At 53.1% G+C, this 23997-nt stretch overlaps 1 protein-coding gene across 6 annotated transcripts; it reads right to left on the reverse strand.

Annotated features, from left to right (window-relative positions):
• Nucleotides 1–1932: 1932 nt before the first annotated feature.
• CACNG5 (calcium voltage-gated channel auxiliary subunit gamma 5) lies at nt 1933–20208 on the reverse strand. 6 transcript variants are annotated; one of them, XM_055797309.1, is made up of 8 exons: nt 20044–20208; nt 18887–19071; nt 13544–13880; nt 6692–7026; nt 5855–5941; nt 4706–4846; nt 3916–4061; nt 1933–3514 (listed from the first exon to the last, which is right to left on the reverse strand). In XM_055797309.1, exons 4-8 carry the CDS (start codon nt 6885–6887, stop codon nt 3257–3259), a joined length of 828 nt encoding a protein of 275 aa, XP_055653284.1. In that variant the 5' UTR covers nt 6888–7026; nt 13544–13880; nt 18887–19071; nt 20044–20208; the 3' UTR covers nt 1933–3256. The 6 variants fall into 6 exon arrangements, with proteins under 6 accessions (XP_055653284.1, XP_055653283.1, XP_055653285.1 ...); XM_055797308.1 differs by having other exon boundaries at nt 18866–19071; XM_055797310.1 differs by lacking the exon at nt 13544–13880 and having other exon boundaries at nt 18866–19071.
• Nucleotides 20209–23997: the final 3789 nt, after the last annotated feature.

A 23997-nucleotide genomic window follows, 5' to 3' on the forward strand; every position in this document is an offset into this window, starting at 1 on the left:
CATCAGGCAGCGCCGGGTTTTTATTTAACCCTTCATCCCAGTAATTTGCTCTGATGCTATAGTTCAAGCAGACACAGCTGCACGCACGAAAAGTCTGACACCAATTAGTTGTTCATGCAAAACAAGATATTTTTTTTGCTTCTAAGTGCAAACAATTTTCTGCCAAGTGTCAGATGAGCAATTACCTTCCTATGGGCCCAGAGGCGGCTTGACTCGTCCCATCAGGCAAATTTAAGGACCTCAATCTCCTAGGGGTTAAACCTCTAATTTAATTGCTAGTTCATCCTTAAACTTCACTTTTTATTTATTGCAATCCAAGCAACAGCCACAGAAAAACACAACGGGAGGCCAGCATGGAAAGAGAGGTGGAAGGGAGACCAAAGGAGGCAACTGAACCGTGGTATTCAAGGAGGGGCGTGGTTTTAACGGGGATTAAGGTGTGGTGAAACCATGCCAGATGACTAGAAGTGTTTAAATGACAAGTAGGTATTACATTTATTTACTCAGTATTTATTGCTGTGGAGAACATCAGCCCTGGGGTGATGCTCAGCGGAGAAGGACCTCGCAGGGTGGCTGGGTGAGGTGCCGTCCATGCTTCGGAGGCTCAGGAGAGGTTTCTCCACAGCCAGCAAAGGTGTGACACTCACGCTTCGTGGCCCACAACCATCCAGGCCAAGAGCTGCTGCTGTGCAAGGGACAGTAACACCACCCGGCGGCACAACCGCCGCTGCTGGCGCTTCACCGCACACCACAATCCTGCCCCGAACCGGCGTTTGCTGAAAAAACAGCAAACAATTAATGTGACAGATTTTGTTCGTCAGTCCTGTGATTACAAGGGCTTGTGCTCACTGGGTGAATGTGCGAACTCCCGGGCTCATAAATGCAGCCACATGATGACAATCTCTCCAATGAATTAAAATAATTACTTTTCTAATTTGCCTCTGGACTCTGCTAAACCTTTTGGGGCCTTGAAGAAGGCATGAAGGTTTTTTTCCACATCTTCTGCTTATGTAGGCAGACGTTTTAATTTATAAAATGAATAATTCTGTATTTAATCAGTACAAAGGAAAATTCCACTTGGGGACAGGGATGTCTCATGATGCTGCAGAGGATTAACCACACTAAATGACTCCCCAGTGTGGAGGAATGTGGCCGTGTGGGACAGCCCTCGCTCCTCTGAGCACCAGCGATTTTGGTGATCCTGGAGGTCTCCCTTCCAAGAAGGACTGAGAATATAAAGAATCCATCAAGGGGGAGACACAGAGGTAACTTTGAGTTGTGTCTTTGAGCCACCAGAAGCCACTTACACTAAGCCTAGAAAACTAGACCTGGCTCTGGGAAAGGCAAGGTCATCATCACTTGTGAGCTCCAGCACTTTCTTGGAGCCTAATTCACATCAAACATAGAGATCCCAGTGGAAAACTGATGGTTTATCTGGCTGGGGCAAACAGATGAGGACCAGCAAACTTTGTCGCTGGATGGTGGGGCTGGGCTGGGCTTTAACGCTTGAACCTTCCCAGCAGCGAACCCATCATGTAGCATGCACAAACTGGGTTATAAAATGAGAACAGAGATGCTTGAGGGTAATAGAAAAACTAAAGGTAAATCAAACTGTGTCTACCAAAAGATGCCCTGGTTTTACAACTTAGCAAATCAGGAGTCAGTGACACTAGATAGATACTAGATATATGTTACCTGCTTATCCAAAGGAACTGGAGAGGAAATAATTGTTCAAGAGGTGGCTGGATGTGTGCCTGCGCTGAGGTCCCACGGGATGGGCATCAGAGTCGATGCAAATAGTGGTGCTGCACCACAATTTGGACCTTACTTTGGAGTAATTTATACATATTTAATAATAAATAATAAATATTAACTAATAAATATTAAATTACAACAAAGAGGTGAACCATTCATTACACAGTATGCTACAAATGAGTTTAAAAGTGCTTATATTGGATTTCTTTTAATTACAGTAAGACAAAACAAGCTAAACTATACCAAGGATCCCTACAGGGTTTTGTTTTGCAGAAAGGTAGTCTTCAGAAAGGTGTAAAATAACAAGAATAGAAATAAAGTTTGGACAAAGCTCTTCCTCCTGCGAGGTGACAAGCTGGTGGCTTGCACAGGGGTGCACAAGGGAGCACTGCCTTTTCCTTCCCTGCCCTCCGTTGTCAATCAGAGTGATGCTTTCACCCCAGCATCTGTCTAAGACCAAAATGCCAAGGCATCATATGAAATTTCAAAACTTAAAAATCTCAAAATAAGATTTATACATGCACAGAAAAAGCAGCTAAAATAGCATTTTCTTGCCAAAATGAAATGTAAGCCAACGACTTTGCTACAGTGGACTCGCTACAGTGCTACATCGCTTTACATCGGTTTGGGATCTTGCCTTTCACTGAAATAACTTGCAATTCCGGCTATAATTTCCCCTAAATCCTGCACCTAATGTTTCCTATGGGAAGGTTTTAGGTAGTTTTCCACTCAACGCTGCACTGAAATTCTCCCAGTTGCTCCTCAGACCTCCAGTCTATGGGGTGACGGAGGAAAAGGAGGTGCCTGAGCCCCCTCAAGAGCCCGTACACCCCAGGGCTGTAGCACCTCCATCCTACCGCGGGATGTTTAACAACAGTTCGCCAGTGGCCATAGGGAGACCGGCTGAGGTACAGTTGAGAAAGATGGCTATTTCCCATTACAGCCTGGTTAAAAGTGAAATCCAGCAGTGAGAGATATCAATCACCAAATACTGAATCAAGAAAAAAATTATGTTTTTCTAATGATGGTTATTTCTTGGAAATCTTCTATGCCTGCTTGCGCTGAGGCCAGTGAATCTGCCAGTAAATCTATAATGAAATGACAGTCAAATGCACAAACTTTTGCAGCCTACCTAAACCAAAAAGTAAACTTTTTTTTTTTCCTTAGTTCTACTCTATTTTCTTTTTTCTGCTATCGAGTCCAGCCCTGGATTTATCCCCCAGGCGGAACTGCTGCTTGCTCAGCGGGATGAGCTGAAATAAGAGGACTTTGGAGAGATTTTTAGTTATGCAGGGAAGAATAAAAAAAACAACCCTAAAACCAAGAAAGGAAAATATCCCAATTCTTTAGGTTACATTACTGGTTATATAACCAATTTCTCTGGTTATTTTTATGTCCTATTGCCCTGAAAGAGTGGCCTAAAAAAAAAAAAACAAAAACAAAAAAACCCCCGACAAACGTAGTGAGGATGTGGCCACCCTGGGCACGGGGGTGGCAGGGCTCAACAGGGGGACGAGGACATCTGGTCGTAGTCGGGGCACTTGAGCAGGGCCGGGTAGTTACTGTTCATCTGCAGGGACGCCTCGCTGGAGATATCCGAAGGGCTGCGTCCCCGCGCCCACGCGTCCGGGTGCAGGAACTGCCCCGAGTAGTCCGAGCAGTTGCTCAGACGGGGCCGGTAGAAGCCGGGGTGAGGTCGGTAGATGTCCTCGGCCGTGTACCGCTTCATGAACAGGTAAACAGACATCACCCCGGCGCTCTGCAGGGGAGAGAGACACGGCCTGACACTCACCCTGCTAGTGGCTGCCTTCTCCGCCAACAGCAAAAGAGAATAAAGATTTAATGTGCTTTTTTTGTGCTGTGCTGACGATACACAAGAGCTTCTCAGGGCAGCCCCTTCCCTGCCCTGTGCCTTGGATCTGTGCAATAAATAACATGGCGCAACCACGTCTCCTCCTGTCACACTTGGCATCAAATTATGATCAAACGCCCCATCAGAGTTCCAGGCCTGGGGTCTGTCCCCACTGTGTGTCTCCCACCATACTATCCATTACCCACCTGCCCTCATAGCCTGCCCTTAAACCCCGTCTGTGTCCTTTTCTTCCTACCAGCCCCAATGCCCCCCGCCCCAGGAGCATGAGATGTGAGAGCTACTGGTACCTCCGTCAGAAGGAACGAGATGGCAGAGAAGGCAAATGACCATCCGTATTTGTAATTGAAGAACGTTTCCGAGTCCTTGGTCCTGTTCAGCATCTCATCGTTAATGCTGGATATGTAGAGCACCAGCCCCACCACCAAGGACAGACCTGGAGAGAAACCAAGGAAAAGGACAGTAGGAAACGCTTCAGGGATGAAGCCGCTGAAGAAGCACCTTCCTTTAAGACCTGGCTTGGGGGTGAAAGGGTGAAACTGTGGAAATGTGCTTGAAATCCCTGGGGAAAGGAGCTGCTTTCCTGCCGGGCTAACCCAGGGCACTCCTCATTTCAGCCAAACTGATACCTGCTCAAGCAGGTCCATGTGCACTGGGTAGGAGCTGGCTCCAAAGCTCGGCCACCACTGCTGTTTCTTTAACACCAGCACAACACCATGAATAAAACGTGCACTTGTCTCATGTAGAAGCCTCCCAGCTGAGCAGTTCAAAGTTTCAGGTCTCTCCTGTGACGGAGGTGCTGTGAGAGATGTCCTCTCCCCCGGCACCTGCTCCTGCAGGGCTGGTGTGCGCTTGGCCCTGCATCTCCATCTCCCTGCCACCGCCAGCGGCGAGTGCTGCTCTGGGTGATTTTCCATCCTGCAAAGCCCGAGCAGGCTGCGGGGCTGAGCCGGGAGCCCCTGTGGGTGATGATCCCCCAAGGAGCCACCCCAGCGGCTTAGGAGAGCACCAGCAGCTGCAAAAGCAAAAGTGTTCCACCCTCAAGGATTTCCAGGAGAAAACCTGGCTAGCAAAACTCACCTGACAGGATGAAGAATATCCCCGAGACGAAGGCGAGGATGGTCCTGTGAGGCCGAATGTGGCCAATGTTGCTCAGGATGAAGCCGATGAACATGAAGAAAAGGCTGACCAGAGGGAAGGGGGTGGCAGAGCGGATCATCTCTGGTGGGAGAGGAGCAGAGGAGAGTGAGAACGGGTCAGCCCTCCCCCCACAGCACAAGAGGTGGGCTTGGTGGGGTGAGATGGCTCCAGCCCTTCTGCTCTCTGACCACCCTGTGTCCTCCCTCGCTCCTGGTTAGTGTGGGTGCCTCTGCGATGCTCCCCAGCCCCTGCCAGGGGTTCCCCTCTTTGCTAAGGAGCTGAGTAGGGATGTGACTCGGCTGTGGGAATGCCTGCCAAGGACTGACTGCATTTCTGAGAGTTTCTGTGGGAAGCGTTACATAGGAAAAAAACATTGGAACATGCGCTTTTCTCTGGCTTCACTGCAAAACTGTTTGTGGAACACTTATTTATTAAACCAGAAAGGGCTGCAGAATTCATCGTGTGAGCTGCGGCGCTCCATCCTTCATTCATCCCACTGTGTAATGTGTACAATTGACTGCTACAGAATAAATACAGCTGCGAATTATGGAGAGGACACTATAAAGCCAAACACTTCCATAAACATAGACTCATAGAATCAGAGAATATCTCAAGTTGAAAGGGACCCATAAGGATCACTGACTCCAACCCCCTGCTCCTCACAGAAGCCTTACCGAAACCCAAATTACAGTCTTTGCAACCATGGTAAAAAGTCTAAAACCGTAAGTGAAGAGCACCATGAAGGTTCAAAACCAAATGCCACATAAAAGAAACAAAGAATGCCTGTAGTTTTTAACCCAGTATTTTTTCAGTCAACTTTATAATCAGTGCTGCATAGGCAGTGACGAGAAATGGTACAGCTCAGAGCCTCTGTGAGCATCCTGCCGTCAGAAAGGGATGTCCCCAAATGGTTAGGAGTGCACTAGGTAACTCTCACAGTAAAAGATGTAGTTGCACCCTTGCACGGTAGCACTGTCGAGGAACTAGGAGCTTCTTCAGCAAGGACACAAACAGCATTTCTTGGGGAGATCCCGTGACCCCTCGGTGCTCTGCAGGATGCAGAGGGTAAGACCCCACCGAACCACTTACTGAGGACATTGACTGTGGATTCAGACGTCAGCTGGATGTTCATGGGCATGACGTATTCGATAGTGAAGCACCGGCCACGCTCTTCACCTGCAGCAGACACAGACCGAGTCGCACCCGCAGTGTGTTCATCTGATTGTTTTTGGTGGGGGAGAGGATGGCTTTAAAATTAATTTTGGTGCATGCATAGAAACAGTCCTGCTTTTTAATGCTGCTTCCATCTCGGCTGTCGGTGTTTGGGACTGAAGAAAGGCATCTCTTAACTACCATCTCTTGCGCACAAGGATTCCCTTGTATACAAAACCATGAACCCTGTGGCCAGAGAGTTTAAGGTCACCCCAGGGGCGGTATGAGAGCTCCTCAGTCCCCTGACTTCTTCAAAGCGGTGGTTGAAACTTGATGACATTTCAGATTAGTCACTTTGAGATTCCCATTCCCTTGGGTTTTATTCAACTCCGTCCCTGCAGCCAAGTTGCTTCATCAAACTTGGCGCAGAGGGAGGGAACGGTCCAGCTGACATGAATCTAAATTTTTCAGGGACAAAAAGGAATGTTTTGAGCTGCTGCCCAAGGCATAGGAGTGGGATGGGAGGCAGCAGGGTCTGGCACGGCAGCAGCAAACTCACCCAAAGCCTGCAAGCAAAGGCACATTTACCCATCTGGCTATTAAAGCCAGTCGTGGGGTGATAGTGTTACTTGCCAAAGGTTGTGCCTGAGTTTGGAAGCAAAGATGGGCAGAACCTTTAAAACTTCTATTTTCCCCATCCCTTTCCCACAATACGATGCTGCTATGCAGTGAGCATCACCTGAGCAGGGGGTGTTTTTGGGAGGGAGGCCATACCTGCCAGAAAGCAGACCCTCCAGAGCCCCGAGTGCAGCGACAGTTTGATCTCCGCCGTCTGGTTCTGGGGCTGGACGATGCCCTCCTCCAGGTAGAGCCAGTAGTCGGTGCTGACGGAGATGCCCAAGAGGCCGAGGCCGCAGACGGCGAACACGCTGCTGAGCAGGGTCAGCGCCCTCCTGCCGCAGGCGCTCATTCCCGGCAGCGCGGGGGGCCGAGGCGGGGGGCACGGCTGCCAGCGGAGGGGATGCGGCCGTCGGCACGTCTACCGCTTCACAGGGGAATGGATGTGTCAAAGCTTTGCCCTCTGCCCTTAATTGCTTCTATACGTCGAGCTGAAATAAGCCATTAAAACAATCACAGCCAGCCCTGACAGATGGAGAGTTTGAACCAAATCCCACCCGACTGCTGCCCCGCGCCGGCCCAGGGCTCGGGAACGGGCTGGAGCCCCGCTCCTGGGGCAGCAGCGGCACGGGGTGGGCTGGCCAGGAGCAGCTCATCCGCTCCCGGTTTATTTGCTGCAGGTGAATTCCTGCTGCTCCAGCCAAACCTGGCGCTTGTCACCCCAAGGACGTAGCCAAACCGCAGCACAGGAGCCTGCTGAGGCTCACGGAGACCACATCAGCAGATCAGCAAGGATACTTTTAGCTGCCGGACCAAAACCCACTCCCAAGCAGCTCCGGCCATCACCCCGCCCCCCAGTACTGCCATTTTTCCTCTTCCCGGGTGTAGATTTACTCATTGGGGGATCAAGATCCCAATTTTGCAAAAATCACGCTACACTTCTGCACGCTGAATGGCATCACCAAACGCCTCCAAGCAGAGCAGCACGATGCAATAGTTTGCCTTTTTTTTGCTTGTTATTGCACTTGCTGGGTCAGAGCTGGTGGTGCCGGTATCGGCTGAACGCACAGACTGAACCGCTCCAAACCCAGCTTGTTCCAGGTGGGGGCAGGGAGCTGCGGTCAGGCCCTGGGCAAACATGAGAGGAGGAGGCAAAAAATCTTCCCTTGTCCCCATGTCGCTTATGGATAGAATATTTTTTCCCCCTTTCCTTCTCTTCTTTTTTTGCTAATTTGTGGAATTTAGCAGTTCTCATGGTGCCCTGCAGAGTGATAAAATGTCACCAGAAAGAAGAGTTCTTGGCGCAGCGGAGAAAAAGTGCAATTAATATGAGGAGGAAAAAAGCCACAGAAATGAAAGATTAGAGGAATAAGAGCAAGAAGGAAAAGATACACACAAGAGACAGTCTTCTGGGGAGTGGGAACAAGGCAGATAGCACTATTGACTGCTTTCATAAAGGCAGTATGAATCACGGATAAGTGCCATGTCATGTATATTTTCCAAGGCACAATTTGCTGTTGTTAGCAGTGCAAACAATAAGGTAAAAAAGACTAAATCCAGCTAGACAACAAAAGCTACCAAATTTAACACAGTAGCAGCAGGATGCATCTTCCTCGGGCTGTCTTCAAAATGACACGGGCCCCATTCACACTGCGGGAAGGTTCGAGGGGCGACAAACGGAAGAGGGCTGGGGGCAGAGCAAGCTCGGGAAGGAGGGCAGAATCCTCCCAGCCACACGCTGCACTTGGAACACCAGTTCCCAAAATAACAGTGGGTAGGCAATGGCGCCGGGGCAGGTGCGTCGTGCATCTCCCCAGGTGCCAGCTTTGGAAGAGCCCCACCACGCCTGCACTCACGGCCGGCATGTGCTGTCATGGCAGGTGGCAGAGACGTCTCCTTGCTGTATCCCTGCAGCGAAGGTGGTGGGTTTTAGCGACTGGATCTGGAGATGTGGCTCCTGCCTGGGCCGGGAGACCAAGCCTGGCTGTTCCCACACATCTGGGTGGGTGAGCAGCCTCGCGGGGGGGCTTCATTCCTTGCACCTCTGATGCAAATATATTAATGCTTGCTTGCTTGCAGTGACTCTCAGAGATGCCAAAAGTCCTCACAGCTTGCACTTTTACACTGGAAAGCCTCCGAAGATAACGCTCTGCCATAGTTCCCTCATGATTAATAGGTGCAGACGATGCTGATCGTTATGTCCTGCTGCCGAGCTCCCAGGGAACTCCGTGCTCTTGCAGTGTCCGTCCCTGGCACATCCATGGCAAACGCACGGCACCAAGCTCCCTGGCAGCCCGGCCCTGGGCTGATCCTGCAGCAAATTTCATACCAGACTGATGTGAAGGAAACTTGCGGTTACTGTGGAGTCCAAATAACTGCATTTACTGCACAGAGGCAACACCCAAGGCCTGCCTGTACCTCCAGCTCGCTGCTCTGGGCAGCAGTAAGAGAGAAAAGCAGGGAATGCTGCTGCAGGAGTTTCAGTGAAAGAGAGAAAGGGAGAGAGAGACTTTTATTACCATGTCCCACCCTGAGTCCAAAGCAGCCAAGTACATCTTGGTAGGAAGCAGATGTACTTGCACCCTCACACTGCAACAGCTCTGACAATTCTCTTCCATATGAAGTTAAGGATTTGGCTCTTCCTATGTTCACACCGAGACATTTCCCAGAAGGTACCAACCTACGGGGCGTGCTGTTGCTTACAGACAGCCCAAGCAAATGCTCCAGCTCATGCTACTGCAAGCTTTCCACCTTTGGCTCTGCTAACGAGCCTCATTTTTAATGCCCTTATTTAATGTTTCCCTCAGCTCAAGAAAATCGGGACATTTCCCAGGAGGAAAACCTCCCTGCCAGGGGTGCGAGGAGCAAGATGCGCAGAGGAGATGCTCAGCTTTGCTTTTTCCTGTGGAATTAGGAGGCAGCAGCTAAAGAAGAAACTGGTAGCTACGGGGCAGAGAAGCACGTCCTGCAGAGGTAGCCCTGCACCTTGGTGGCCTGAGGACAACCTTCCTGTCAACAGGAGCGACCGGCACAGAGCTGTAGATGTTAGGACACCGCTTTACCCCTTCACTGGATGGGAATACACCATTTCCCATCTCGTTACAGGTCCCATTTGATCCAACAATATGACCAGGCAAAGCACAGATCCTCTGGCTCATCCATTCTTCTCCCTAACTCAGTCAGAGCCCTATTTTCTAGTTGCTGCCACAAAATGAGCAGTGTTTACTACAGGGTGTCTCATCCCTCTTGGCATTTTGGTGCCAAAATGGTATGAGGAGCTGGAATCTATTCTTGGCTCATGTATCATCAACAACCATCCTCCCTGCATATTTTTCGCTAATAAGGAGCCAAAAATCAAAGTAGGGAGTACGTGAAGGTCCAGATAAAGCCACTCAGGGGGAAATCGCCGAGTATTTCCTGTGATTTGTTGTCCATCAATACCAGGCACTGGAAAATATACCTATTTGGCATCATTTATATTGGTCATTGGGGTGATGCTAGCAGCAGGGAGAGGGGTCAGGCGTCAGTCATGCCTCTCAATTGCCTCATTTCTTTTCTCTCTCACACTTCAATTTCCATGTAATCACGGATGCAATAGACAGTGATACCTATTACTGCCTTGCTGGCACATAAAATCGAGCCCGATGTGATGGGGAACAGGAGGCAGGGATGGTGCGGAGCAGCCACTCAGAACAGACCTTCCCCCATGTCCAATGCCTGGACAATTAGCCGGGCTCCCAAGAGAAAGATTTTTCAAGGACACAAACAGGAGCTGGCTTGATTTTCAGCAAGGCTTTAGTCCCCGGTAACCTTTACCGATTGTGTTATGCTTCTTACAGCTGAAAAGGTGATGCTGTTTGGTTTCCAACAGTAGCTGTATTTTAAATTAAATGAATCTAGCCCCAAAGATTTCCAAGAAATAGGACCTTAGAACTGTTCCGGCTCCTTCAATCACACTGTGCCTTCTGGTAGTAGTCCAGGGAATAATAAAGGCAGTCTGCAATGTAATCTGCAGTCCTCATAATGAATTTCTTTTTGTCTTGGAGCCATAGCTTCTGATAGAAACAGCACATGGCCCTTGCTGGGACTGACCCCTTCAGAACATGAGATGAATATTGGCGTTGTTCCTAATGCAGTTCACGCAGGTCTAGGTGTGAGAGAAGTCCTTACCTATTGCTCCATGGTCACAAAAACAAAATATTATCCTGGTCCAGATTTCTGAGCCCACCTCTCCGTGACCTAACCCCCAGCACAAGCCACCACTCTGGGCTACATGGATGGGCTAAGAAAAATAAATATATTGCTGGTCAGCTGCCCAGACAGGATGGGTCACGTCAATAAATCACGGCTCCGAGTTCAGGAGAAAACAAAGCTCCCTCCTGCCCTGGGTAAAGGTGGAAAGAGCAGGGCCAAGCCAGGCCAAGGAGGCAGCTATTGATTTTTATGTGGCTAGAGCATCATTTCCAATTTCCTGACATTTGTGAGGAGGGGAAGCACTGCCAAAGCTATTGGAGCAGACGGGAGGGAAGATTTTGTTTGTGGAGGGATGCTGGGATCCAGGACAAGCCTGGCGACCTGCCTCTGTGCTTGTGAAAGCATGGTCCCTGCTGCAAGCCAAGGGCAGGGGGAAAGCAGAGGTTAAGCTGTGGACCTGGGGCAGTGGGAGAGGCTGGGCAGAAGGTAAAGAAAGAACAATGCCTGGTGGAAGGGGGGTGGGGAACCCACTGAGTGAGCGATCCATACAAAGAGCATCAGGGAATTGGGTAAGTCGGCAAACGCAGGAGAGAGTGAGCTGTGATGGAGCTGAGCTGAAAGGACCAGCTCCCACTAAGCTGAGACAAGAAAATTGGGCTGGCTAAAAATAAAGGGCCTCCAGGCAGCAGAGTCTCTTCCTCCGGACACAATGCAGGCCACAAATGTGGGCAAAATAAATAGGTCAAGGAGAGTGGCTCTTTCAGAGCTAAACTTCTCAGCACTGGCATCACTCGGGCAGGCAGGACCACGCCGGGGGAGCTGGACGAGGCCACCGCCGCATCATCACCCTCCTTCAGACAGTGCAACAGCACCTTGGCTCCCTCCTGGGCAAACCCAGAAAAGCCGAATCTGGCCTTTAATAACCCCAATGGAACGGAAAGGTGGTGGCAAAATGGCATAGCGGTTCCCACCGAGCGTACGGGTGCAAATGCTCTGGTCCTAGAACAGCGAGTGCAAGGTGCAGCTGCATCCAGCTGCCTCGAACCGATGCTCTGTCGGTTTGCAGGGAGGGTTCTACCAGTGGGAGGTGGCTTTAGTCACAGCTGGGCGTATGCAGCTCAGCAGAGAGGAAGAGGAGGTGGTTTGGGCAGAGCCTGCTGCTCCATCTGGGGACGCAGGAGAAGCAGATCCACAAACCTGACCTGGAAAACTGGGCGACTGGGAAAGATAGTTTTGGGTTTGGAATTACCTCTTGGGAAGCAACAGTCCCTCCTGAAGCCTGGAAAAGGTGTACCGCAGGCAGAAGAGAAACACCAGACGGCTCTGCTTCCATGTAACAGCCAAAGGGGAGCAGGGATGGCTCCAGGGAAAAGCAGCATCTCCTGCTGGGTACACTGGGAAGGAAATGGTCCAAGGGGATGTGGGCTGGAGCTGGTCTGTAGGATTCCCAGGAGCCCTGTCCTGGGCTGCTGGCACCCGCCACCTCCCGTGGTACACGGGAAGACAGAAATATATATGGCAGCTTTACAGAGCTGCATTAGTGCCATATAGAAATGTCAGCTAGATTTCTGGGAGAGAAATTATGTATTGGAAAAATTAAGTACAGAAATAAATCTTTTTGATGCGGAGGAGGTTAAGGCTGATATTAAGAAATGAAGCAGTCCATCTCATGGCAGTTTGAACAAGCACTAGTAACTGCCACTACGAGCAGCCATAAACTTCAAAAGGATCAATACTGGACTTGAAAGCTTCCCCTCGGCTGCTAACAGCGTGCTGCACGGCCAGCCCCGCGCGCAGCACTGCCATTACAGCCCGATAGACACAGCAGCATCGACTCAGTCAAGCACACTGGGCTCACAGGCTCTCCAGAGAGGTGGTTTCTTACTAAAAAAAAATTAAATAATTAAAAAGGCTGGTTATGAGTTATTTAAACCTACATTGAGCCACAGCAATCATAAACCTATTAATTTTTTGCTTGTCATCAGACACAAGGAGCAGCTGAAAAATAATCAGAAGAAACAATGTGTGACTGCCACACACTGTAATGCTCACCACTGATTTTACGAGTGGGATTACTTGGGGTTTTTCTCTTAAACTTGACTTCCATCATTTTTCTGAGATATTTCCCTTTTCCCTAGCACTTCCCATGTTGCATTTCTTATCCAAGTTCTTTTTAAGCTTGATCAAAAATCCTTTCACGGCAGCATAAGAGTGAAGGAAATGCTGCATAGGCAGCGCCGTATTTTCCTGCCGAACCCACAGCCTGCCCAGCGAACCCCCCAGGCTGACCCCCAGCTTCCCTCTCCTTCTTCACCACGCACCAGCCTTTTTGCTCCAGGCTGCTCAAAATCTGCCCTTTTTGCCTGTGCTGGGTTTGCAAGGATGGTTGTTACCGATTGAGCTGGAACCTTCTGCTCCAGCACCAAAGACCAGGAGATCAGATGATATTCCCAAGGTCAAAGGAGCAGCAACTGAGATTTATTTCCCCATCCCAGCCCTCTAAGCAGACACTTCCCTGCATGGACTGCCCCTGCCGTGCCCACGCCGCTGTGCTGGCCAGGGTGATGGCTCTGCTCCAGCTCACTCCCACTAATGGCTTCGGGTGATGCCAGCAACTTTCAACAAATAAAATCATCTACCGAACAGCCCCCCTAGTCCCGGCTCACACGCTGCTGGCGCGGCGTACAGCTGTGTGCGCACTGCTAGTGTTCGCCCACATGGTCTTTCTGGATCCACAAATATTCCCCCCCAAACCTCTCAGAGAGCACATCCCACCCACGTGCCTCCTTTCTCCTTGGCCTTTAAGGCTCTTACCTCTTTTAACCCCAGCTGAGGCGATGCTTTGGCAAGTGGAAAGCCTGCGATGTTGGCTGTGAAGGTGGGAAGCTCAGGTTCTGGCAGCCCGACTGTGAAGCACGTGGCACAGCGAGGAGGGTCCTGGATGGGTGCTTGGGCTGCTGGGCAGCACTGGGAGGAGCTGGGAGTGGGGTGGCTTTGGCAGCGGGCGGGGGAGACCTCCCGGGCTGTAGGAGAGGGCACCGCCTCAACTCTCCACCTCCAGCCGTCTCACATGAGGGATGCACGACGCTGGGACACGGGGACAGGTGGGTGGCAGGCAGGTCTCTGTATCCACGTGCCAGCAGCTCCTACCCTGTGGTTTTGTAGGAAAGCGTTACTCCAAGTGCATTCCTCACGAGGGAAGTAGGAGCTAAAGCTCTGGGCTTGCAATATCGCCTATATGCACCCAGGTCCAGTTCTCCAGGTCTGAACTATGTATATACACACTCAAAGTTTCCATCACTAACAATAGCTGAGCCCTTTCCTTTGCAGAGCCCTTCCCAACGCCCTCTCACCCTCTGCATATCAAAGCTGACATACAACGTTCACCTACTTGCAGCGTGTCAGAGTGCTCGCAGTCAGCTGCTGGTTTCCATACCCTACAAAGAGCTACAAAAGCAGAATAAAAGGGGGACTGCCTGGTGCTGCAAAGCAAACCAGCTGGGGATTTCGCTGTAAGAGCTGCAGAAATCTCGTCGCTGTGTGCAGTGCAGAGCAGTGCTTGCCCACTGACCTCTGCATGCTGCGTGTTACAGGTTGTACTTTATATCCTAAATACATAAACTCCAGTAACCCGATGATCTAGTGACCCTCTTTTGGCTTCGGTGTAGTGCTTCCCTCTGCTCCAGCCAAGGTGAGCGGAGGGAGCCCCAGCACAGCCAGCAGCAGGGATAAGTAAAGGCAATGTAACCTCCAACAATGGCTGGAGGAGAGCAGCTGGCTCAGGTGCAAGCAGCCACTTCACACCAGGATCAAGGCTGGGCTGATCTAGTGGAGCTGTAAATCTTTAACAGCTGGTTCTTGTTCACTTCGATGTGTCATTTAAGCTGGCAAGAAATCCTGCAATGGCTTTGTATATTAAAGAGAGGCGAATAAGCCTTTTCCTTGCACAAGCTCTCTGTGTCCTTCCAGGAGCAAGGCAGGTCACAGCATGGTTGAAGATCTCGGGCACCTTTTCCATAAGGTATTTATATTGTTTTAAACTGAAGTGGGTATGAAGAGAACGCACAAATGCACCATAAGCCCTGCAAGAACCATGTATTACGAACGCCAGCACATTAAATTTCTCTGGGCTATAAGCTTTTCCTGCTACAGAGGTCTAAGAAAAGACTCTGTTACCAGCCCAGGTTGCAGGAGATGAGGCTGCTCCCACCAGGCTGCTCAGCAGAGAGGGGCCAACACCCTCCTTTCCTTCTTTTCCCCTTAACGCTCAGTGAATGACAGCTTGAGCTAAATTAAGCAGTGCTGGGGGGGTTAAAAATAGCATCAAGAGCTAATTAAAACTCTCCCACCTCCCCCGTGCCAGCGCTGGGGTGAGGCGAGCCCCGGGTACCTGTGCCGTGGAGGCAGGGCAGCCCGCCACAGCTCTTCCCCTGCCGCTGCAGCTCTTCTCACCAGCGCTGGCAGCTGGAGTGCTTTTATGAACACTTTCAGTGTGATAAATGAAGAAAGCAAGAATTCCCCCGAGTGCCATTGGCATCTCTGAACGCTGAAGGCTGCAGACAAGCGGCACGTTGGGCAGGCTGCATGCAGCGGTCACAGCCACCCAGACCTCCGTCGCCTCGGTGGGATTAAACACAATTGCCAGCGTAAAGCAGATGCCTTGTTATCCAGGAGATTGCCTTCCCCCTTCCTTCCCCTTTCCTCGCTTAGAAATCCACTTTACCACAGAGCCTCCGAGTACTGAAACAATGGCATAAAGGAAGCAGACAAAGGCTGTACCGTCCGCACCTCAGGCAAACAGCTCAATAACCCAAGTGCCATTTGAGGCTGCCATTCAACCCGGTTCCCAAACACAACGGCTGCTCCATCCCTTTGCTTAAGCGGTTTGGGACGCAGCTGCTCAGATGCCGGTGGTGGTGTTGTCGTGCACGAGCTCTCCAGGTTTGATGCTGAGCAGCCTCAGAAGTTTCATCCCATCCTCACATGGAGATGGTCTTTGCTTTGTGCAGCTTGTTGGGTTTAATAGTCAGGAATATTAAAGTACATAATAAGCGTTTCTACAGCACTGGAGATACTAAACTTAGTACCACCCAGATTTTAGCAAGATTCATTGCCAGTTCCGGGAGTTAATGGTAAAATGTCCCGGCAGACAGGGTAAGACAAATGAGGCAGGACATGGAGCAGCCTGAGACCACCACAGGCAGTGTGACCCAGCCAGAGGAGCTCTGCTCGGTACCAAGCCCAGCATGGCCCCAGGAGGACATCAGCCTGCCCTGCTCAGCATGGGAAGCACTGCCACGTCCTGGGAACGGGCGGGGAACAGGCTTGGTCTCGCCCTTTCTCCATCCTTCCCCCAGGCCAGCACCTATTACCAGGTGAAACGCTCCGGCTGCGTGTATCTGGTCCTTACCTACACCCCACCCCTACTCCCACTGTCCCTTTGCATCGCCATGTGCTCATTCCTGCGCACCCACCCAGCAGTGCCCCTCCGGCCACCCATACAATGACCTCCTATTTTCTTCTCCGTGCAGTCTGTAAGATATTTTACCGTAAGAACTGTCAAACAGTTGACACACAACACTGACATTGCTTTCCTCTTCAGCTCTCCCCGCTTTCCTTCTTTCACTGTACAGAAAAGGGCAGTTTTGTCCCAGTTTCTTTCCTGCCTGTAGCCCACCTCTGTGCTTTGGGAGGGATGTGCAGCTTCCCAAGCAGCAACTCCAGCATCAGAAGGGTTTAACACAACTTTCCAAACCACCCGGATTTCTAGGTGGGGTTTGCTGTGTTGCTTCTGGCTGTCTGCAGCTTCCAGGCTCTCCCAAAGGCATCCAGGAGGGGATTATTTTCTATCGAACACAAAGTCAGTGCACTCTGAGCATCCCCCCAAGAGCCCCCAGGAGCCACCACCGCTCAGCCACCATGGTGGCAGGAACTGGGGAAAATCTGGCACAAGGGAAGCTGGGGTTGGCAAGAAATAAAAGCAGAGCCCCAGCTTGGGTCAGGTATTTTGGCAATGCCAAAGGCAAAGCTTTCTGTTCCTGTAGGAAGCGATGGCACCCACCCTTGCTCAGGTAAAAGGCACGGCCGCAGGAGGCGAAGGCAGAGCAGTCACCAGTCCCACCACGGCTTCACCCAGACCCTGTTGCGGTTCTGGGAAGTGCTGTCTGATAACTGGCTTTGAGTCGCACCTTCAGCTGGGAGACCAGCAGGATGTTACGGTCCATCCCTCCGTGAGAGTGGATAGAGAATGCTCCAGGATTTGCCATCCCACCTTGTGCCAGCACCGGCCATGAGCCCTCACATCGGTGCCTCTCACCTGGCTTTGGTACAGTCTGTGGTGTCTGACCTGAGCATCCCCTCGGTATTTCCCAAAGAGTTAAAAAATTTTCTCCTGTGATGTACTGTGTCTCAGTTCCTGAAGTACTAACTCTTACAGCCAGCCAGCTCAGCTTTTCCTTGCGATGTGGTACCCAGGGAGCAACTCTGTCTTGAGAAAGGGAGGACTGGAAAACTCTTCCTACCTGGACATGTCTAAGCAATGGTTGGAACATCTCACCTAGGCTTGGCATTACGGTATCCACCTCTGCTGCTGAATTTTTAACAACCAAACCCACACAGAGACTCTCCTCCTACCTACACCCAACTTTCTGACTGCTGCAGAAGGGGAGGTTTCCACCCGCCATGCCTGCAGCCCTGCTCTCCTGTGGGCTGGAGAAGGTGGTGGGACACGGATGCCTGGCTGGGACCCTGCTCCCACCCCACCTCTGCCAAACATAACCCACCACACCTCTCTGAGCAAGCAGCGAGAGTCCCAGGCAAAGCTGCCACAGGGAGAAGGGACATCTATTTGTAGCCGAGGGTTTGATGCCTCCCGAGGAGAAGCCAGAGCTGCGGGGTGCCCACCTGAAGGGCTTCGAGGGTGCACGAGGTCCTGCCCTGGCAGCCCTGAGCCTCTGCTCCCTGCAGGTGGGGATGTCGCCCAGCAGCACTGACGGGCAGCGAGTGGGAAAATGAATTATCTGCAAGTTGTCTTGGGTCAGCGGATGCCATCTGCCACGCTGCTCAGCTAATGCCCCCTCAGCGCAGCCGTGAGAATCACTCTAACGAGGTTTTTTCACTAATGAGCAATGATACCCTCCTCATAATAAAGGAAAAGCTGTAAGTCCCGTCTTCCACAGGGACCAGACACAAACTCCACTCAACGCTAACAGCCCATTTTCTCAGCCTCATGGTGCAGCAGTGTCATCCTTTGACAAGTTCTTTTCCCAGTAAATATTTTACTATAAACATCAGAAACTTGTGGCTATACAGCAATAAAATCTGTGTGACTGACTCCAAATCCTCTTTCTAGAACACACCTAGAACCCAAACGCCCTTTAATTTCAGTGAGATTAAGACTCCCAGACAACTTTTGACCTAGCCCCCATCACCTAGTTATTTTAAAAATGCCACCTTAAAACCAGGGCTTTAAATCTTCCCCGGCTGACTTAGGAAAAGCTCCCAGTGCTCGCTCCAGCCGTACACTTGCACAGCTCACAGCTTGCCGGTACTGTTGAAGCCTCTGCAGGCTTGTGCATTATTTCCCTTTTGCATTTTATATTCCCTTCCCTCTCCATAAAGGAAGCTGAAGCTGCAAAGGCTGCGGTATGGATGCTGCCAGGTGGGGATTCATTCAGCTCAATGAATATATTCAACAGCCACAATAACGCAGCGAGGGACTGGAGAAATAAACACACAGAAGCATTTCTGTCCCCGGGATGCCACGTGGGGCAGCCACAGGGGAGCCGTGATGGCAGCAGGACGGGCTGCTGAGAGCTGCTCTCCTGCCCTTTGGCTTTTTACACAGGTCACGATGTGACAGACTGAAGTGGTGCCCCCAAAATTCAGCAGCAGATGAGCCTCTGAAGGGAGCCCGGACACGTGGCACTTGTGAAACCGAAGGGCAGCCGTGATGGAAACGTGGGAACGCTCCTCCAGCAAAGCTGCCTGCCCGGATCACGCCACTGGCACCCTGCTACTGCACAACACTCCGCGGGAAGATCCTTTTTAGCTGGAATACTGCTCTCGGCTGCTCCTGCTGAAGCAGGGCTATTTTCAGCGAACGCGACGCCCTTGCTGCCCCTCCCAAAGACTCACCTGCACCATGCGGCCACCTACCAGCTCCGGCGAGGCCCCCTCTTTGCTGCCCTCTCCCCTGCGGGGGGTCGTGGGGTGTGAGGGACACGGTGGGGACAGTGGTGGGGACAGTGGCAGGGACACCGGTGCTGCAGGTTAGACCTGCTCCGTGGACACCACCCAGGAGCCTCCTGCTGCTTCGTGCCTGGAAGACCCAACCCTAAAAGCTGCAAAAAGCATCTCGCGTCAGGGGCTGATGAAGTTGTACAAAATGCCGAGCAATTAATCAGCGGCCCAGGGCTGCGCCAGCCCCCTGCCCTGGCCGCGGGAGCACCCGCCTCTCACCCCCTCTGGCAGGGTCGCAGTCAGGAGCATGTGGAGAAGCGAAGGCAGGTGCCATGTCCCCCCACCCGCCTGCTCGTTTCCCACCCCCACGTTACTTCACTTAACCGGGTCAGGTTTTTCGCAGCTGGCCTCACCTGAATCCGCCACCCCCTCACGCCCCGGAGCGCCTCCAGCCCCTGCCGCCCGCAGGTCTCCGGCGCCGGGCGCACACACGCCCCGAGGTCGGGGGGCGCAGGCGGGGATGCGCCCAGGGACCCCCCGGGACCCCCGGTGCCTGCGCAGCCGGGCGGGGGCAGCCCCGGGAGCGGGAGCGCTGGGCGCTGCGGGGACCCGCGCCCTCCGGCCGGGCAGGATGCGCCCCCCGCGCCCGCTTCGGCTGCGGGGCTGGGGGGGGGGTGCGGAGCTGGGGGGGCTGCGGGGCAAGGACAGGGCTGAGGCTGCGGAGCAGGGACGGGCTGCGGGGCTGTGGCGGCTGCGGGGCCGGGGCAGCTGCGGAGCACGGGGTGGGGGGCTCGGGGCCGCGCTGGGGCTGCGGAGCCGCGGTTTCGGAGCCGGGGCTGCGGGGCCGGGCTGGAGACGCTGCCCGCACCGCTGCCCTCCCGGAGCTACCGAGGGCACGGCCGGCTCCGACCCCGACCCCGACCCCGAGGGGGGCCGGGAGAGCACAGGAACACGCGCCCCAAACGCTGCCCCTCCGCGCGCGGGCGGCACCTCCCGGCTCGCCCCCCGCCCCGGCTTTAAACTTTGAGGGTGTCACACCCGGTTCGCCCCCCCGGCACCCCCCGCAGGACGGTGCCCCCTGCCCCGCCCGCACACCGAGGGGGGCCGGCCCCCCCGCCGCCCCCCGCGCTCACCGGCCCCGCGGGCGCTGCTCCGGCGGCGGGACGCGCCCGTCGGCCCCGGGGATGCTCCGCGCCGCGCCGGGGAGGGCCGGGGAGCCCGGGGAGGAGAGGGCATCACATGGCGCCGGCGGGGACAGCCCACCGCTCCCTCCCTCCGTGCCCCCTTTCCCTCCCTCCTTCATCCCTCCTTCCCTTCATCCGTCCTTCCCTTTCTCCATCCTCCCCTTCTTCCCTCCCTCTTCCCTCCCTCCCTCCCTCTCCAGCCACCCCTACTCCCTCCCTCCCCCGCCCCCCCTTACTTCCCTCTGTCCCTCCTTTCTCCATACCTCCCTCCCCTTTCACCCTTTCCCTTTATTCCCCCACTTTCCCTCTGCTTCCCCCTTTTTTCCTCTGGTCCCCTCCCTTCCCTTCTCCCTGCTTCCCAGTCCCTCAGCTGTGGCTGGTGGCTCCAGTTTAACACCGGGGCAGGGGTGGGAGCCAGCGCTGCCCCTCTTGTGCATCCTCCCCTCCACGCACCCCCAGCTCCTCTGAACCCCCCACCTGCAAAACCACAGCCCCCTCTGCAGTGGGACTGGTCGGGGGAGTTGCGCTCCTGGGTCATGACTCTTTTGAGATCTGGGGAAGGGAAAACTGGCTCTGGCCACCAGTGTCAAACGAATCCCCAGCTAAGGACACAGCAGACACCGGGGAGGATTGGAGGGCAGCGAGCCAGAGTGCTGGAGAGAGCCAGCTTGGCAGAGCTGGGACCAGGGCAGGGAGAAAGCCAGGGCTAAAGGAGAGAGGGACACAGGGGCAGATGCTCTGGGCTCTGGAAACCACCGCCAGACGGAGTGATTCAGCCAAGACACATAGAAAATTAGCAGCAGAGCCAAGAATAAGGACACAGCTCCATCAGAGCGTCCAGCAATGGGACACTTCCTTGGATACAGCGGGAAGGACAAGAAAAGGGTCACACACCACGCAGGCGACTCCTGCTTCATGAGCTGCCAGCCCAGGCAGCAGGGCCGAGGGCAGCTCACGGCCACCACCGCAGCTCGCTGCCACCATCGCTGCTCACTGCTGCTCGCCGCCACCACCACCGCTGCTCGCCACCACCGCAGTGCCTGAAGCTCGGGCTTGCACAGCAGTTTCTGCAGCAAGAGCTTATTCTGTGCAAGGGCTTTGCATGTGCCATGGTCACTCCTCCAGCCGGGTCCCTGCAGCCAGGAGCAGGGCAGCAGCAGCAGCAGTGCAGGACAGCAGGGTGGCTCCAAGGGAAGACATGGCAGGAGGACAACAGAAGCAATTTATTAATTACAAGCCTAATAAATTCAGTCTCTAATAAGTACTGGGTCACCAATTCCCAGTGCTCTGGCTAAAACGTGCCGCATGTCTGCCCGAGGCGCCCTCAGTTAGCCAAGCTAAATGGAGTAATTCAAAGTAAAGTGAAATATGAGATGTGGAGGAGGTGTCTGTTGGATGGCTTGTTTCAAGTCAGCGGAGCCATGTGCTCCAGCTTGTTGAGCTCTATTTTGATTTATAGAAATAACAGAAGCTGATGCAGATGTGTAAGTTTTCATTTCTCCACCGAGAACACGGTGGAGTCTAATATAGCGAAGCCTCAGTGAGATCCAGGCTGGTGAAAACCTGCCTCCCAGAAGGACCCCAGCTGGCAGCCAGAGCATACTGGTTATTTGTCTTTGAGGGACTGCACCTCTGCACATGTTCTTCTGCACAAAATTACAGCGATATTTAAATTATAGCGAGTTCAGCATGTTTTCCTGGGCTCATCTCTCAGCCCCCTAAGGAAAAACTGGCTGGCGTTGCAAGGATGCGCCTTTCAGTGTACCCTTCCTTGCAGCTGGAGCTCTCAGAACAACCCCCAAAGGTATTTAGTACCTCTCGTTCGCATTCAAGCAAGAACCAAAGGCAGCAAATCCATCGGGGGATGGACAGTAAGGAGAGAACAGGGATGCGGTCAGCAGAATGGATTCTGCAGTAGAAAAAGGTGGTCGAAAGGCGATACCCTCTGGGACCCCCGGCCCCACGCAACCCCAGGGAGGAGGAGGCTTCCCTGGGATGGAGCTAATCAGCAGGGAATCAGCAATAAAGTCAAAAAGCTACAAGAGGCAGGTTAGACCTGGACGTTCATCATATTCTGTCAGCGTACATTATTTTAATACAGTAATTGGCTGTTCATCATTTTTCTTCTCTCGATATTGTTAAAAAAAACCCAAACAAAGCAGGCCTTCATTTTTCTCCAGGCAGGCAATCTGCTGTATTAGCCGCCTGGGCACTGTGCAGGATTATTTGAATACAGCACGTATAAAGGCTGCAGCGCGTACTGCCAGTGACATAATTAACCATTACAGTGTAAGAGGCCCCCAGCAGCCATGCGTATAATCAATTAGAAATACACATTTTGGCCTTCAGTCTCTCCCCCTCCCCCCTTGCTTCTATGCAAATGTACTTAGGCTAAAACACTCGGATGGATTTTCCGTTGCTGCTTGTCTCATACAGCAACTTCTGCTGAGGCGGTGAAGTGCGTGCACTATGCCAGCGCTCACACCGGGAGCATTTCCCACCGGCATGCCCAGGCCAGGCTGCCAGAGGGTACCAGTGATGCCTCCCCAAACCCAGGAGCACAGCTAAGCTCTCCTACCTCATTAGCAGCTATCCATAATTCCTTCCCATCACACCCATCTCCTTGCTGACGGCAAAAGATGGTGAAGACGAAGCAGAACCCCCTTCTCCAGGCCAGGGGCTCAGCGTGGCTGTCCCAGGCAGGACAATTAGCACTTTGCATCTTCTCAGCATTTTCTAAAACTGGGGGCAGGGCTTTGCCAAATCCTGCAACAGCTGCTTTGGGTTAGTTGTTTGATGCAACCCCAGCTGGTGCCATCCCAGGCACTTCCAGAGTTGCTTCCCTTTGACATCCCCACTCTTCACTGCCTCCTGCTGAGCTCTCCCCTCCCCGAGAGGGAGGATCCTCCACACAGCCACATGTGGGGTGAGTGAAGCCGGGTGGGATCTTGCACATCACAGGACGCCCTGCAGCTGTGCCAGCCCTGGTGGGGCTGGAGCCCACCCCAGCCGGAGCAGCTCTGCCAAGCCCCGTGCTGCTGCAGCCGCCTGTCACACCACGCTCACACCCGCCATGGAAGCATGCAGCATCACGGGCACTGGAGCAGGCAGCTTTTGGGATGCACCCAAAGTCAGATCTTATTAGTGAGGAGGGACTGAAGCTTTAAGAATGGCTCAGGCCAGAAGCAATTCCTTACAGCAGCATCCCTGGGCTGCCAGTGGTGCAGAGGGGTGCTGAGGGCCTGTCTCCTTGCAGCTGCAAGTGTTTAATTCCTGCAGGTGACATATACAGGGAACCTTTTCCCTGGTCTTTTCCCTTCCAGCAGAAGCCACCTTGAAGGCACTCAGGACACCATACAAGAAAAGGCCTGGTCCTGTCAACCTGGGCCATGAACCGACAGCAAACCTCAGGATTGCCTCCCCTCCCATCCCCCTCTAATTTGCTCTATGCCTGATTACTCAGACAGCAAATCTGCCCAGCAAACAGGCTGGGATGAGCCGCCCCACGGGCAGCCACCCCTCGAGCCCACGTGTGGCTCTGGTCTGGTGTCGGACAACGGGCATCTTTAATTTTTCAATTGTATCTGGGGCTGAAAGAGGCGTTCTGGGCTGGGCGCAGGAAGGGAAGGTCTGCACCAGCCAGAAATTGCAGCGTTCGCCTGAGGAAAGAGGAGAGAGAGCAGGTAGATGCAACAAACCGGCGACGCGGTGCCGAAGCTGCTGTGACTTGTGTGGGAGGTGACGGATGCTCCATGCCAGCTGCCTCGGCACTTGCTATTTTTTGTCGTTTTGTGGGCAGCGCAGCCGGGGAGAGGCTCGGGGAGATGCCGGAGCATGGCAGAGATGCGCAGCAGCCCCGGCACAACGCTTGGGGGAACCCGCTGCTGCCCCACTGCCATCCCC

This window comes from Falco peregrinus, chromosome 2 (assembly GCF_023634155.1).
Source record: "Falco peregrinus isolate bFalPer1 chromosome 2, bFalPer1.pri, whole genome shotgun sequence".
NCBI lineage: Eukaryota > Metazoa > Chordata > Aves > Falconiformes > Falconidae > Falco > Falco peregrinus.